This window comes from Pseudorca crassidens, chromosome X (assembly GCF_039906515.1).
Source record: "Pseudorca crassidens isolate mPseCra1 chromosome X, mPseCra1.hap1, whole genome shotgun sequence".
Classification (NCBI taxonomy): domain Eukaryota; kingdom Metazoa; phylum Chordata; class Mammalia; order Artiodactyla; family Delphinidae; genus Pseudorca; species Pseudorca crassidens.
The window spans coordinates 25,932,339-25,949,924 of NC_090317.1; the positions used below are offsets into that span (position 1 = coordinate 25,932,339).

The 17,586-nt window shown below is 36.8% G+C and overlaps 2 protein-coding genes across 4 annotated transcripts in view; one reads left to right on the forward strand and one right to left on the reverse strand.

Annotated features, from left to right (window-relative positions):
* TENM1 (teneurin transmembrane protein 1) overlaps positions 1-5,621 on the forward strand; it is a 361,765-nt gene extending 356,144 nt beyond the window's left edge. The window contains exon 32 of the mRNA XM_067722679.1: positions 302-5,621. Within this exon, the coding sequence (XP_067578780.1) occupies positions 302-1,060 (759 nt within the window). The 3' untranslated portion in view covers positions 1,061-5,621. The remainder of the gene's footprint in view (positions 1-301) is intronic.
* Positions 5,622-9,880: 4,259 nt separating this feature from the next.
* Positions 9,881-17,586, reverse strand: part of SH2D1A (SH2 domain containing 1A) — a 106,527-nt gene continuing 98,821 nt past the window's right edge. For 2 of the 3 annotated variants that reach the window (XM_067723979.1, XM_067723977.1), the window contains 3 exons: positions 16,033-16,096; positions 11,262-11,406; positions 9,881-10,260 (listed from right to left, as the gene is read on the reverse strand). In XM_067723979.1, the coding sequence (XP_067580080.1) occupies positions 10,220-10,260; positions 11,262-11,406; positions 16,033-16,096 (250 nt within the window). In that variant the 3' untranslated portion in view covers positions 9,881-10,219. The remainder of the gene's footprint in view (positions 10,261-11,261; positions 11,407-16,032; positions 16,097-17,586) is intronic. The other variant, XM_067723978.1, reaches the window with a different exon arrangement.

Below are 17,586 nucleotides of genomic sequence, written 5' to 3' on the forward strand. Positions count from 1 at the left end.
CCCACTTAAGTGCCTTTTAGCTCTGTGATTCTGTGGTATCAAGTTTTAACGTATTTGCTTATGCTTAACTCTTAACTCACCAAGATATCAAGAAATATATGCCAGGTGATCAAGTCACCTGTTAGTCTTTTCCAAAGCTCTGGTGAAGAGATTCCAAACGTGGCTTGTTTTTAAATCACAAACCAGCAAATTAGAGAGAGAAGGAAGCAACCTGGCAAGCCTTTGCTTTCTACAGTGACCAAGCGTATGCTAGGTGTCTAATCGTCTGCTGCCTTTGCTCTGTGCCTTTCTTCTTTCCTAGACCATCCTGGGTATCCAGTGTGAGCTCCAGAAACAGCTCAGGAATTTCATTTCCTTGGACCAACTTCCTATGACTCCCCGATATAATGATGGACGGTGCCTTGAAGGAGGGAAGCAACCAAGGTTTGCTGCTGTTCCTTCTGTTTTCGGCAAAGGTATAAAATTCGCCATCAAGGATGGCATAGTAACAGCCGATATTATAGGAGTAGCCAATGAAGATAGCAGGCGGCTGGCTGCCATTCTCAATAATGCTCATTACCTGGAAAACCTACATTTTACCATAGAGGGGAGGGACACGCACTACTTCATTAAGCTTGGGTCTCTGGAGGAAGACCTGGTGCTCATCGGGAACACTGGGGGGAGGCGCATTCTGGAGAATGGTGTCAATGTCACTGTGTCCCAGATGACTTCGGTGTTGAATGGGAGGACTAGACGGTTTGCAGATATCCAGCTCCAGCACGGGGCTCTGTGCTTCAACATCCGGTATGGGACAACTGTCGAAGAGGAAAAGAATCACGTGTTGGAGATCGCCAGACAGCGTGCTGTGGCCCAGGCCTGGACTAAGGAGCAAAGAAGGCTGCAAGAAGGGGAAGAGGGTATCCGGGCATGGACAGAGGGGGAAAAGCAGCAGCTGCTGAGCACTGGGAGAGTACAAAGTTATGATGGGTATTTTGTTTTGTCTGTTGAGCAGTATTTAGAACTTTCTGACAGTGCCAACAATATTCACTTTATGAGACAGAGCGAAATAGGCAGGAGGTAACAAAAAAAATCTCTGCCTTTGCGTCACCAAAGACTGCCTGTTTTTAAAACATAAAATGGTTTATTGTATTGGTTTTCTAGATCAGAACTCTGTATATGTAAATATGGAGGAGAAACATATCCAACTGCCTTTCAATGTGACGGAAGATGGTATTTTAATATTGTTTGTTTAAACTCTTTAAGAAATGACAGAGATTTTTAGTTCTTGTGTGGCAGTATTCAAAATAACACAAGTAGAACTCAACTAAAAAAAAATTTTTTTCAGCAAGCACCGCTTTCAATTTGTGGAACCATGCCGATGTTCAAATATAAAGAAAGAACCCAAGGTTCTCTATGTCTATTGTGACACGTGGTTTCATATTCAGCTTTTGGCAGAACTTGCGGGCTATTTGAAAGGTGGTGCAATCATATCTGAACCTTGCATTTTGAAAGACTGCCAGCTCTTTCACATGTTCCAGATCTGTTATAGGAAACTTTGAAAGAAGTGTAAAATGTCTTCGGCCACCATCTCCTAGAGTCAGGACCCATTTGCCCTTCATCCCTGATGATTCCTCCTTGCTTGTTGAAATAGATGCCATGTTGTTGTGCTGTGTTTTGGCGTGTGGTGGCTGGGTTCTGTCTACCACGCTTCCCTGTGGGTGTGGTCACCAAACCCAATTGCCACTATTTGCTCGTGTGTACATGATACCAAGGCAGCTGGCCAATGTAACTCCTCCCACCCAACTTGTTTTGACTACATTTTGTACTCAGTTGTCCAGCTGTATTAGTGTCATGAAAACATAGCTTTTATTAACCTGGGTAGGAATTTCTCATTTATATATAGGGTGTGTTTTGGTCATAGTTTCACATTCGTGATTCAGTATTTATACACTAATCCAATGGTTTTGTGCACATGAAAGGTAATTTACTACAAAGTGTGATTCTGGTACAAAAAAAAAAATAGGCTTTCACAGGCATACATGCCTGGGATGCCGACACATTACACTCACTACTACTGCAGAAATTCATAAGAGCCAAAAACCTTTAAAAAAAAAAATAGACATAGTACTAAGGTGAAAGGAAAGTACCAAAGGGAAGACCAAACTAAACATCACGGGAAGTTGCTGCCACATTGTTTCACCCCACTTAGATTTATCTTTCAAATGTGCAATTCTGTATTGAACATCTCCCAGCCATAGGAAATTTAATTAAGTGAGTCCTTTCCAACCTAAAACATTTCAACTAATTATAGAGAGGCAGACTATTTTTTACTAAGATAATTTATATGGTTAGTTATTTTAGTTCTCTGTCTTTGCCCATTTATTTTTGATTTAATCATCTCTCCTGCCTAGGAAAATAGCTATTTTCCAGGAAGGGTTATTTTGTTCTACAATCATTTAAAATGCAGAAAAGATCAGGATTAGTGTTAATATCAGCTGCAGTTTCTCAATCTGTATGAATCCTGTCGTAAAAGAAGCCCCTTGGTGAGCTGGGAGTTTTGTGCCCAGTGACAAAGAGACAGTTTGTAAACTGCTGTGCAATTGTAAGTTACCACAAATGAAAATACAGGACAGCACAATGTGGCCTGTGGAAAATTCTCCTGAGCCAGCTTCAGCACTTTCATCACCAGGTCTGGACACTCACTATGTCTGAAGGAGAATTTATGATGGAATGTCGCAGTTTGGATTCTTTCCAGCCACTACCTAAATGCAGTGTGGGGTCATTGCCTTGCTTTGTGATGACAGTCTTTTTTGAAAATATGCAAAGTCAGAATCCAGGCTCACATTAAGGTTTTTAAAGAGTCTGGCTCCTAACTACACAAAGAGTGAGAGAAAGGCAAGGGCCCGCTGACAGTAGGGGAGGGTGTATCCAGACATTTCATTTTCAAAACCTTCAGGTTGGGATTACACATGTATTCCAAGAGAGAGAAAGAATTCACGATGAACTCATATTGGGGTTTTTTTCCCCTGAATCAGGCCTGTGTTAATGGTATAGTATTTATTCAGGACAGGATCTAAAATTACTAGCAAACTTGTTGAAAATTTGAATACCTCCACACCAGCCTAAAAATGGACCTTAAGTTCCTAGAACCTCTGATGTTCTTTTAAATCAATGGAAAAGTAACTTATGAACTGTATATAAAGAGTGCATTCATAAATGTGATGATGTATTTTATCACTAATCCAAGATGTCAATATTAGAGTCTATTTTGCTTATACTTTAAGCGATTATACTTTTTTGCAATTCACTGATGATGTATCATTTTCAAACTGCTTTAAATATCCATTAGAAACAAGTATTTGAAGCTTTTACTTAATAGTAATTACCATGAACTGTGCATTTCTAGTTTGAAATACATATTTAATTTGTGCCTTTAGTTTCTTAAAGTTATATTTGTATTATATTCAGAAAATGCACTTTTTATCACTTAGAGCTGTGGTTTTAATACTGCCTTGAACTATTACTGTTCTCTTTACCACTTCCAAAGTTTTTTAGGAGGAAAGAGAAAAAAACCCAAAAGGTTAGCACTAATGAGTAGTAAATCTAAGAGAAACATTTTGGCATTTCTTAATAAGAACATGGAGATACTGAGTACATCACTTCCTATTCATGTGAATACAAAGGATGCCTTTATTGACTTGTAGTTCTGAAGTTTAAATTAATGAAAGAACAATTCATTTGTATTTCTTGATGAAAGTAAAAGCATTTTAAAGAGAAATATATGAATTTCTCATACCCAGAAGACAGGTGGCTGACACTACACAGCCACACACCATTCAAGTAAGTTCAAGTGAGAGCACAGCAGTTGGGCTCTCCTATGAAGAATATTCTGGGCCGGAGGCAGGGAATACTCCATGGTTGTTTCTTTTTCCTAGTTAGGCCCATTTTATTTGTGCTTTGTTTTATTTTGTTTTGACTCTTGCACTACAGTCTAGAGATCCAAATGAGCTGAAAAGTTCACAGTTGAACAGACATTTAAATATATTTATTTTTAGTTGTCATTCTAATCATTACTGATTAGAAGCATGATTCCTGAAGGAAAGGGATATAAAGCCCAATTCATACTAATTTTTAGTGAAACACTCACCATATAAATAGGCATATGTTTTATTTTTAACCCAACAAAATAATGTATAAAATAAGCGTGTCCTTTACTGTCAATTTATCTAGAAGATCTATAATATATAGACTATATATATAATATAATATATACAACATAGCCAAATGTATGAAAACTTAATGATGTATAATTTGGAATTCACATGCTATGTAGAGAGGTATACAATTAATTCTAATTTTTGTAAGATTGTTCTTTTTCATTACTATTGACACAGTTTCAAGCATCCTATCATGTTGTTTCTACTTTTTTTCCTCTCTTTCCTTTTTTTTAAAAAAATTTTTAACCAGACCAGGCCCTACTGTAATAGCACCTAAGAGAGTCAGGGCAAAGTTTTTGCATTTATAAAGATATGTTCCTGTAAGGGCAACTGTAATGGAGTTCAGTGGTAATGGAAGCAAAAGTACAGTAATCAAGTACTGAAAGGAACTTTTGGAGAGACTGGAGAGTATTATAGCTTGTGGAAAAACAGAAGGCTACAGGTTGGATGCAACGTTCTTGTGTTCTTAGAGGAACTCACGTACACATAGCTGACCTGACTAGTACTTCAGATCTCAGACTGCTCTTCCACAGCCTTCTGTAAGGTTCTTTATTCTGCAAAAAAACAAAAAAACAAAAAAAGCAAAAAAACAAAACAAAGAAAAAAACCAGAAAATAACAAACAACAACAAAAAAGAATTCAACCACAAAATAGTGACTGTTTCAGTGTGTCCTTCACGTGAAAGCTATTAAGGACCAACTATACTACTGTGTGTAAGAAGAAATTACTTCCTAAACAGTAACTGAAAATAGTTAGAGTTAAACTTGCTGTGGATTTTGTCTTGGCAGTTGTCATCTTACATTATTTGTCAAAGGAAACGTGTTTGGCAGTTAAAAAAATCTTTCCTTAGATTTAGTGGTGGACTTTAACCTCTTAAATAAATGTTAGTATATCAGATTGTGTCCTTGAAAATATTTTACTTGTATGATTCATGACAATGTCTAAATCTTTACTATTCTTCTGGCAAAAGCATCAGTAAGAAAGAAGGTGAAAAAGAGAAGTATAGCCTTTACGTCAGAAAAATATTCTTTTTAGCTGCTTACTTTCTCATGAGAAGTAAAGATGTTTACAGTGTATGCCAAGATTTTCAGTTTCTATATAACAACAGTTAGAGGTTCTAATCATACAGGAAATTGTGTTATAATGGCCTGAGCCATGTTGCTAGGAAACAATAGGTTCCAGTTTTGTATTCCTGCTCTCAATCCTGTGCTGAAAAGTGACTGGATACTGTACAGGTTCATGTTCTCTGGCTGCAGTTAAATGGTCTTTTGCATTTTGCTCTGGCTTTCAGGCCAGAAGCATGCATTTTTCTACAAGAGCATCACAACATGCTGTAAATATTTAAAGTTAAACATTATGTGTCGATATTTGAAAGAAAAAAGTACTTTGAATATTTCATTTTTAAAAAATAAAATTGCAAATGAACACTGTGTCCCATTTTATTCATGCGCCAAACTGCATTCTCAAGTCAGTCTGGTCACCTGAGATTTGAAAAGTGGCTCCCTAAAAGGGAGCAATAAAACCACATCACCTTGAAAATATAGGTGCATAAGTCAAAAAGGCACTAATCCTAAGCAGACGCCTCTTCACTTTTATTTTTCATACATATAGGATCTCTGCCATAAATGACCATTTAATAAAAATAAAAATAAAAAAAGAGTAGCTGTTTCAAGTTTAAATGCCTCTAGGCTAGGACTCATAAAGGTTCTCTCTCCTGCTGATGCCTTTCTGGGCAATAGAAAGAAAATTAAGAATTGAAAAACAGGGGTGGGAGGGAGCTAGGAGAGCAGGGCAACCCAACGCATTGGCAAAGAATGAATGGGGCAGGGGAGGCAATCAGGAAAGACTAAAAAACAACTCTTCTGAGGCCCGAAGTCCTGGGCAGTTACAATGGCCATTGGCACTTATTTTTCACAAAAAGACATTTACGAGTGACACTGGGAAGGCTGGCCAACAGATCTTCCAAAATTCATCTTGATAGTAATGAGGTACCTATAGTCCAAACAGCCTGTTACTGAAACTTGCTTGGAATCCTGGAATTTACACCACTCTAAAATGCCCTGCTGCCTTTTATTCACTGATATATACAGAGATACAGTGAAAAGATTGACAGAGCAGAAGACAATCCTGATTGTTTCAACACACCAATCAGCAAAAAGCAATGGGGGTGGGGAGTGGAGTTGGGGGATATTAGTAACACCAGGAGATTGGTTTTTCAAAATATGCATCCCACCCTCAGTACAAAAAGAAAGAAGCAAGAGCTCCTACGTGGAGAAAATTATAAAGGAGATAAGGGATTTCTCCATGTTCCTTCCCTATTCACCCTCACTTTTAGAGATCTTTAAATATCAATGCTATTTAAACATTTAGTAATATTACTACCATAAATTTATATAATTCTAGTATCTCAATAATCCTGTGAGGTGAGCAAGACTTAATTGTTCCTATTTGGCAAATGCAATACCAGCAACGGACTGACTTACCTAATGTCACTGGCATAATCGGTGACAAAGCCGAAAAGCAAATTCAAGTCTCATTTGCGATGTTGATGGGCTCTCTCCAGTCGATCAGGGTATATTCTTTCCACATAAAAATATTCATTTAAAAAGCAAATGACCTAATGATGAAAATTCAGCCTTTTACTGCAAGTTGGGCCAATGACCCCAAATTATGAAAGTGTCCAAACTGGGCAGTTTAACTTCACCCTGAGCTGCAAACTGCAAAATTATGGTGTCCCATTTACTGCAAGGGCAAACATAGGTGACAAAGTTGAATTTATAGCCCACTAACAGGAAGACTAGGCATCTGTAACCTTGAAATGCTCAAGGGCAAATCTGGGTTTTATTATTAATAGACTTTGGATTCTGAACTCAATAAGTGAATCAAATAAAGCATAAGCTGATGTCTAAACATTCTTAACAGATTTTAAAGCTGGTTCTCACATTTTAACTTTTCTATCCATTCTACCACAAATAATATCTTAAATCCAGCCCTTGATTTATACCAGAAGACTTAATCAGAGGCATCCTCTGTAGACCTATTCTACCTATGTACTACCACAAAAGTTCCCTGCCTGTAACAGCCAAATGGACAATTACCTAAGCTTGTCTCCCTACTGACCTTATCTCTTCAGAACAAATTTCAGAGGAAATGAACAAGTATTTGATAAACTGTCATGTTCCTTGTGGGCTTGCTGACACATGTTTTTTTCTGAAGAAAGGTGTGCACTTAGAAATATATGTGCATTTTTCTACCTTTACTCAGCATCTTACAGGTATATGTTAACATGGCAATATTTTAGATATGGCAAGGATATGACCTTTCTGTAAAGGTGCAAGCTATTATGTACTGGGAAATAGCAAGGATGCTCATGCCAGGAAAGAAAAAGTGCAAAAAACTTGATGAATAAAAGGCCAGCAAAAGAAAACAGTGGGTAGGCACATCAACTGGAAAATTTGACAATAGCAAAATCAGAAAAGCACTTACCTTTTTCAGTGAATCAGTCCAATAAGATAAGATGACCTTCATCGATGCTTTATTTAGTATATTAATAGCACCTATCTTTGAATACTTTTGAAAGGAATATTTTAAGACAAATTAGAAAAATAAAGATTTCAAATACTTTATTAAAATATGAGAAAACATAAATAATTCAAAAAAGGCCCTAGTAAAGGAACATGCAAACAATTCCTATATTTAGGATTATTCCATAATGAACAAATTAGATTAAAAATTAGTTACACCTATTAAAATTTAAACCCAAGCTACAAATAATTAAAAAGTATCTAAACATATGCATTTTATTTGGAAAGTCAGCTTTCTGAATTCCTTTACAAATTAAAGTGATGCTTTTACTTCCAGAAATGGTAACTGGAGCTCAATACATCATTGTGGCTATACCCCACTTTTGCACTCCCAGAGCATCCAGGTTAAATGCTCAGAAGTCAGATGTTGCCAGCAGAGAGAGTAGCTTTGTCTCTTGGCAGTTCGCTAATTATTAACCAAGCTCACCACCTCTCATGTACAACCCAGAATTCCAAGTTACTGGTTTATAATGAAACTTATAAGGAACCAGCTTCCTATGGACCATGGGCCAGAGTATTGGGTTAACTTATTCTTCCTTTAAAGACAGATCTACCTAGGGAACCCTTGTACACTGTTGGTGGGAATGTAAATTGGTGCAGCCACTGTGGAAAACAATATGGAGGTTTCTCAAAAAACTAAAAATAGAGCTACCATATGATCCAGCAATTCCACTTCTGGGTATATATCCGAAAAAAACAAAAACACTAATTTGAAAGATACGTGCACCCCAATGTTCACAGCAGTATTATTTACTGCCAAGCTATGGAAGCAACATAAGTGTCCATCAACAGATGAACGGATAAAGAAGATGTGGTATATATATATATACAATGGACTACTACTCAGGCATAAAAAAGAAGGAAATTTTGCCATTTGCAACAACATGGATGGACTTGGAGGGTATTATGCTAAGTGCAATAAGTCAGACAAAGAAAGGCAAATACTGTATGATATCATTTATATGTAGAATCTAAAAAATACAACAAACTAGTGAATATTTTAAAAAAGAAGCAAACTCACAGGTATAGAGAACAAACTATTGATTACCAGTGGGGAGAGAGAAGGGGGGAGGAGCAATATAGGGGTAGGGGATTAAGAGGTACAAACTATTCTGTATAAAATAAGCTACAAGGATATATTGTACAATACAGGGAATATAGCCAATATTTTATAATAACTATAAATGGAGTAGAACCTTTAAAAAAAAGATCTACCTACATGTTGGGACCCTGACTTACCATGTACTTACCACCTTTTATTGTTATTTTCTTGTCTTTTATTGTTATTTTCTTTTATTGTCTTTTATTGCTATTGTTTTCTTGTCCAACTAGGCAGGGGGCTACCTGAGCGTGGAGGCCAGGTGTTTTTACTTCTCTACCCCAGTGCCTATTGTGTTTGCTGGTGAATGAATTCTATGAGGCCCGAAGCAACTTGACATATAATTGAATTGTAAGAGTCATGAAAATATAAATGTGAGAAGAAAATACCAATACCCATCACTGCCTACAATCTTGGCTCTCACTTAGGTTACAATTACTTGGAATTGTTAAAAATTAATGTAACCTGTAAGCTTCCAATGGTCTTGTAGGGCGACCTGATAGGGAGACTGCTTGTAAATCAGCTACTCATGAGCCACAGCTGATGAGCCGCAGCTGCTGTTTTTACATGGAGTGACAACTACTGGGGCAGAGGTAAATGAAAAGAAGAAAAGTCCACTTCATCAGATTTGTAATATAATTTCAAATCCTATAGCATCAAATATAATAAACATTTAGAGCATATTTTAAATTACGGGAATTTTAAACTACAGATTGGTCTGTGGATTTTACTGTCCAACGTCAGAACACTAGGCAAGAAGGTTGCTTTCAGAATTAAACAGAAATTCTTCACTCTCTATCTAGTACTTGTTTTTAGCACACAGTGCACAGTTTCACATATCCCCAGAGAGCCTATAACACTATAGCTATTGGAGAGCATAATACCTAATGTAGAACCGCACATGACAAAGACGAGGGACACGAACCAGCTTCCTGCCATATAATCAAGGAAGACATTTTAAAATCAGTAGCTATCAAATAATATTTCACTAAAAATGGTGCTTTTGAGAAAAACTGAGGATTATTTTTATTTATATTTGGCAAGAATTGACATTAATCTTTTATAAAGTATCATTATGTTTTAAGTCATTTCCCATTTGTAAATACAATAACTGAAAATAACCTGTGGAATTATTTTTCCCCAATCCTCATTTCAAAGCTCCTCATTATCCGAAAAGTCCATTTCAGCTTTAACATCATGCTATAGATGCTTCCATTACAGGACTATGATGGTTTCAGAAATACTTTTGTAGCTCACTGAACTGTATTATCAATTATATATAAGACTTAGCATATATTTAAATTACTGAAAATAAAGTACAAGGTGTGTTTTATTTTTCTTCATGGTGCTTTCAGGAAGACATCAGGATCTTCTCTTCTCCCTAAAGAAAAATAATAACAAAAATCAAGAAGAGATAAACTTACAAGCTATTAAAATTACAGGTTAACTCAAACATAAAATTTCCAACTGCATAAAGTTCACAAAGATACAATCCAATGATATAGCTCAAGCAACAAGTATTTAAAACTGTTATAGAGAATGGCATACTGAGCCAATTTGTAAATTGGAATTCTATTTACATTTCTTTTAAAAAAGCTAACTACTCATTAATTTAATTCACCACTTGAGTCTGAGTCTAATTGTCAGTTTATGCCTGAGCCTGGGTCCCTGTCAAAAAAGGAAATAACAACTCATTTTATTTAATCATAAATATTTATTGTTTCAATCAACGCGTATCCTCTTACTCAAGACAGATGATTAACCCCCTTCAATAGATATCAACTATCACAAATCTGACAGCTGAGGACATCGGCTAGTATTCGGTGATTAGCTTGACATGTCCACTAAAATAGCTTTGCTCAGGAGATGTAACAATTTGCGCTAGTGGAAAAATAAAGTCTACTAACTTCCTTTCCTTTGCTACAATAAAATTGTATTAATTCAAGCACCACAAATTCAGAAATCGGGATCATGTGGACCAAGCTAACATTAGCCTTTCCATCCCTGAAGGGAAAACACTACCTGATAATAAGCAAAAGTAAAGGACAAGTCCAGATGTTCTCTGAATTGTCCCGTCTTTCAAATTATTTGTGTCTGAATTAGTGAAGTGAAATGGTACTCATGGAGCGACAAAACAGGCTGGGGAAAACAAGACGGGATAAGAGAGATTAAAATGTTGTGGGCTCATAGAATTTTTTATATTTTTGCAGAGTTTTATTAAAAGTTTATAGTATAGCATGTGGAAATCATAGTATGTGAATAGCCCCCTCTCACTGGGGCTGCTGGCTCCATCTTCTTATTGCATTTTTCTATATGTTTATGACTAGGGTGACTCATAGCCCTAAGCTTCCAAACCTGTCAAAAATAAACAGTAAACCATACCTGTAGCACCTTGTGTACTTCTAGCTGAGGGCTTCTTCTCAACTGGATACTGCAAAGGTATTACAATACCTTGATCTGGCTTCTGAAATGCTGAAATGAGATTTTTTATTTTCCGGAAAAATCTTTTATGTACCCCAGGTGCTGTCTGGAAAATAAAAGGCCAAGCAGATTATTCATCTACCTCATAATGATACAAAAAAGGGCCTACAAAATGTGCAAGCGATGCTTAGAGAGGTAACATTTGTGTAACTTGTTCAAATATTTGAAAACATAAGGAAGAAGGAAAAACAACATTCTAGAAGAGCTTACTTTGGTTGGCTGAATTTCCCTGTAAGAGGAGCTAATGAGCTGTCATTTCAGTTCTCCCGAGGGTGGTATTAGTTTGTACAAGCTGCTGCTCATCGCCCTGCCCTTCCTGCCTGCTACCCATCATACATCCCGAACCTCTAAGGGTACACAGGCCATTACCCACAATGAATTCACCAACAGAGAGGATGCAGTTAAACAGAGAAAAAACACAGATCCTACAGGTCATTAATAAAAAGCCTAAAGAACCAAAAAAAAAAAAAAAAAGCAAACAAACAAATAAAACAACAACTACAACCCATCCTCCCTGCCATCATTCCACAATATAAAATGCTACACAGGAAATTAAAAACTGGCTGTTATGAGGCACACAATGCAAGGCTAGTTAGTCCTCATACTCTTTCACTTCACGATATGTCCTGCCTCATCCTACACATTAAATTTTTTCCTCCTTGGGAAACTTCCCTATCCTCCCCCAAACTGCTCTTTATGTCAACACTTCACTGTGACAAGGTTTTCTCTATGACACGAAAATGAAAGACTAAGGTCACCTTTATTTATTTGTTTGGTTTTGAAGGGATCATTATTTGCAGGTGAGTATTAAAATGTACTCCTCTCCTGACATGAATTCTCTTGTAAAGACACTACTTGAAATCAACAACAATTTCCTGCAAAAGCTTATGAGCCAAGCTTTAAGCGTCAGCTCAAAACTGTCATTTTACATGAAATAAAATAGTATTGCTATAAGCAATTGAACAATGACCAGTTTTTTTAGAAAGCTGTTTTTCAGCTATTCCATCTAGAAAGTTTTTGAGGTGGGAGCTATTTGTTTGTTAGCATTTAATGAGAAAACATGAAGGCTGGCATACAGACGTGTGTCAGCTAGACAAAATGCTAAAGACAGCACACTGTCCACTATAACTCTTGGTCATGTCCTACACTGGGGTAAAGAGTTTTTCACTGAAAACACTGAAAAAGTTCTTTTTAGCTTTAAATTAGTGTCAGCTCATAGGCTCACACAGCTACTCAGTAGATACAGAATACGCTCCCACTCAGCTCCAGCCTTACAGTCAAAACACCTTCCCAGAACTCTATTGAGACCTCATCCAAAATAATATGGCCATTCTTACAGGGATCCAAACAGTTCTTTGGCTCCAGGATAGAATCTCCAAATGTCAAAGGCAGGCCATAGGCACAAAATAACCTTCTTATGTCTTCCTTGGAGTACTTGTTCATTTTCAAAGCACTTTCCCATCTCCTGGCAGTTATTGGCTGATTTGGTTACTCCCATTTGACAGATAAGAAAATGGAAATACAAAGAGATAATTCAGCTTGCCCAAGGTCACACAGATAACCAGAGGCAGAACTGGCTCCAGATCCCAGGACCCAGTCTCTTTCCTTTCAGATTAGGCAGATTAGAGACCAAACAGGTTCTAGTGAAGTTAGAGTCACCAACCAGAAGGGAAACTAATCCACTCTCCCGGTGTGGAAAGATTTCAAACCACACATCTTTTTACCTGTTCTTGTGGCTTGTAAAACCATTTATCAACAGAAGCATCTTTTTTATGAGGATTTGTATGCAGTTAACACTTGATTCTCCATGCCAATGGAGAGGAATAATAGCACTGAAGGTAAAAAAGCAATTTGAATTTGGCATGCAATGTTGCATTGGCAAATAACTGACTGAATTTATAGTGCTTTGCTTAGGTCAATAAGTAAAATTATTTAACATCCACTGATCTACTGATGATCAAATATCCAGAAAAGCCCAAAAGCACTGAAGTCAGCAGGAGGATGTTAGTACATTTTTTACAAAGTACCACAGACAATGAACATATTAATAAATGATAGGTGACTGTACATGGAATTCTCTGAATTAACAATTTGGCAAAATTTTAGCCTGAGTCACATGAGATAAATTAATATACTAGGCAATGATAAAACCTAAAAGTCTACCTAAAGCTAGAAAATCACATAATATTTGTCTTTCGTAGTTCAGTGGATCCAGGGTTCGATTTCACTCCACTCTTTGAAACAAACTGCAGACACACCTAGATTTCTAGCACAATCTTTGCACAGAAAATTTAGTGCTACTGTCAAGATTTTTCCCGCAATGTGGCAAACTAAAGCATTGTTCCAAAGAGCAATATAAATTATCTGTTATTTACCCCATTCTGAAAATACATTTACCACAAGAATTGTACCACTGACATCTCCCATCCTGTCACTGAACTCAGCTATTGTTCAAATTTGCACATTTCCCATACAGTTATCCATGGAAACATGCTTTGGATCATAGCTGGTCTTCAATATGCTCTAGAGAAATTTCTTCCAGTCAGATGATATGAGCTCTAAGAATACACACTAGTTTAATATTCACCATAGAAAAACATAACTAGAAGGCAAATTTAGTAGATAGAAAAAAATGCAATATGCATTTCAAAAATAAATCTAAAGAGTTTTTTTTTTTAAACTGTTTTCCCTTTGGAGAAAACATGCCAATCTTCTGCTCTCTTGGTGCAGATAATTACAATATTATTAGATAAACGGGTCAGACCAGACAACAGAATGAGAGAGCATTTGTGTTCAATAAGCCCTTTCTTCCCTAACATGATCACAAACATGTAACAATCTGCATATGATGTTATACTTGAAATGGAAGAAAACAAGTTTAAAGAAAACGTTACCTAAGCCCTACTAATTTAAGATCCTTTCCATAAAGAATATTCTTCAGCAGCTGAAGGCTACTTCTCTAGGAAGAAGGGCTATTTCTGGTCAAATTATATACAACTATATATGTATATATCATACACTACTATTCCTCATAATAAATGAAATTTAATAACCTATTCAATCATCTCTGCAGTGATGCAGAGAACTTTTAAAAATAAGTGGGTATAAACAGTTTTGATTAGAAATGGTACTGCTTTTCCTCTAATTAGAATGGTAGCATCAATTATCCTGATATAAAGCAACAATGTGTTTGAAAACTTGCCCTAATTCATCTCAGTAGTTCAAAACATTTGTAGTCTGCAATTTGTGCTTTCTAGTTCACCAGTGCATCTGTAAAGGTTAGAGCTATTTTACTTTTTTTTTTAAGTCTAGACTTCAGAGTTTCTTAAATGCATAGACTGAGTTATTAATACAGGTTGATATTAGCATTTACGTTTTCAAACAACTCATAATGAAGTCCTTTCATTATAAAGACAGACTGTTTTTATAAAAAGTCAGAAATCAGAGAAAGCATTTGAAGTCAGAAGTTTCCATTGTAGAGACCTCTACTTTGCTAGCATGGTAATATATTGATACTACCCTGGTATGTGGAAAGAGATTCACTCTACAGGCATTTCTTGCAATGGTACTGTGACTTTCAAATGTTTTCAAAGCCATAAGAACCCATTTTTCTAATGAAATTTTTCTCAGAGCCCCAGTTGATAAGCAAACTAAAAGGGACTGCTCAGATTAAAGACAAATTGGGGACCCAAAGCATACCCACACATCCTCCTATCCTTCTGTAACCCCCTGGGCAACTCCAAGGCACTCAAATGAAAGAACTTCAGGATTTTGCGGAGCATAGCTTAAGAGTCACTGGAATGTTCCCTCTCTCTCTTTTCTACCTATCCTTGTCCTTCCCATATGGCTAAGCTGGGAGTCCTGCCTCCACAGAAGAGTAGCCTTGATTACCCTAATACTTGGAAAATTCTCTATTCTTTAAATGCTTGTGCTAGATAGCACTTGACTATAAACAATCATATTGTTCAGCAACTTGGGTGAGTTCTCATTTTCGAGGGCTTGCTTGCTAGTCCTTTGACTAAGAGCTTTCTTTATATGCATTATCTCATTTAATATTCAAAATGAGCCCTATGAGTAAGGGACTATTTTTAGGCTTATTTTACAGATGAAGAAAGTGGTTCAAAGAAAAATTAGGTAACCTACCCAAGGTCATAGACCTCTCAGAAAGGGGTTGGGGGTAGATAAGACCTGGAACACACATCCACCTGACAGCAAACACCAGGCTCTCACATTGCTGTTTAATTCATGTTGTATCTCTCAAGGGTCTTACAGGCTGTTAGAAAACAGGAGTCATGTTGTTTAATCCCCCATAGAGCCAACACTTGCATTAGTATCATTTGGTAAATAATTGTCGATTTGATTTTTTAATATATTTTTGATACGCTATCTAAAATTTCACACAGGCACCAAAAGTTTGACACAATCCTTTAACTTTGTTATCTTTCCCCCAAAGTGAGACCACTCCATACAGTGGTGGCTGAACAGAACTGGGACCAAAATTCTCTAAAGGCTTCTTAATGATCCATGAGCAATTTTGGATTGGAGCTTTAGTGATTTGAATCTGATGAATATTTTGGGAACGTAGGATTTGACAGCTCTTTTATAAAAGCAGTCTAAATTTCAAATACCTCCCTGATACCCCCAGAAGCAAAAATAAATAAAAGAGCTATACCTCAGCACTCCAAGAACCTGTTTCTGTCTGAGACACTCGGTATGTATAAATGTAACCTTGATACCTGTGAAAGAATAAACTTCCATTACTGAAAAATTCCAAAAGAACAACGGATGCTCTAAATTTGAGCTTTAACTATTACATATAAATGATACATATACTGGGACACACGTATATTGCACCACTGCATTCATAGAAAGAAAAGCCTGTGGAATCTAACTTGCTTGCATATCACAGTTTCTAGTACGCCTTCTTTATCTTTTCATTTTTTTTTCAAACGAGGGTGCTCACACTTCTAAGGATTTGTCAAGGTGAGAGACTGTTGGGACAGAAAGAAACTAGAGACCTATTGTAATTGGTAAAAATTATGAATTATTAAACAGATTCAACAAAGCATAGTAATATTATTTTTTGAGTACATACAGAGCCTTAAGGTGAAAACATTTCACTGGGGATAAGATACTATCAGGCCCACTTAAGTTAATAATAATATTAATTATAAATATAAATGTGGTATATTCCTATGATATTACTATTACTATATAACTTTATAATACATAATATAGTACTAATAGTAATTCGAATTAAAAAGGAGTCCTGCTAAAGTACTTGAAATTAGCTTGTCCTTTTAGATGGGGTAAACGTTTTCCCCCATTATTCACTGTGTACGCATATTGTACATCTGTATAGTTGATTTCTACTACATGCCAAGAGTTTTACATGTTGTATTAGTTTGCTCAGGCTGCCATAGCAAAATACCAGTCTGTGTGGCTTAAACAAAAGAAATTTATTTTCTCACAGCCCTGGAGGCTGGAAATCTAAGATCAAGGTGACAGTAACATAGGTTTTATTCTGAGGCCTCTACTCTTGGCTTGTAGGCAGCCACCTTTTAGCTGTGTTCACATGACCTTTTCTTTGTGTGTGTGTGTGTGTGTGTGTGTGTGTGTGTGTGTGTGTGTGTGTGTGAAGAGAGAGATTTCTCTTCTTATAAGTCCACCAGTCCTATTGGATTGGGGCCCCATCCTTACAACCTTGTTTAACCTTAATTACATCCTAAAGGCCTATCTCCAAATACAGCCACATCGGGGGTTGAGCTTCAACATATGAATATGGGGGGAGAGGGAACATGATTCAGTCCATAGCATTCCAACACTGGTACCTCCAAATTCACATACAAAATACATTCATTCCATCCCAACAGCCTTAAAAGTCTTAAACACATTCCAGCATCAACTCTGAGGTCTAAATAAAGTCCAGAGTCTCTTCTAAATATCATCTAATGAGATACAGGTGAGACTTGGGGATATGACTGCTGCTGAGGCAAAATTCTTCTCCAGCTGTGAACCTGTGAAACCAGACAAGTCATGTGCTTCCAAAATACAGGAAGACAAGCATAGGACAGATATTCCCATTCCAAAAGGGAGATATCTGAAGGGGAAAAGGGGTGACAGGTCCCAAAAATGTCCGAAATCTCATAAGGCAAATTCCATTAGATCTTAATGCTTGAGAATAATCCTTTTTGGATTGACGCTCTGCCCTCCAGGCCCACTGGGT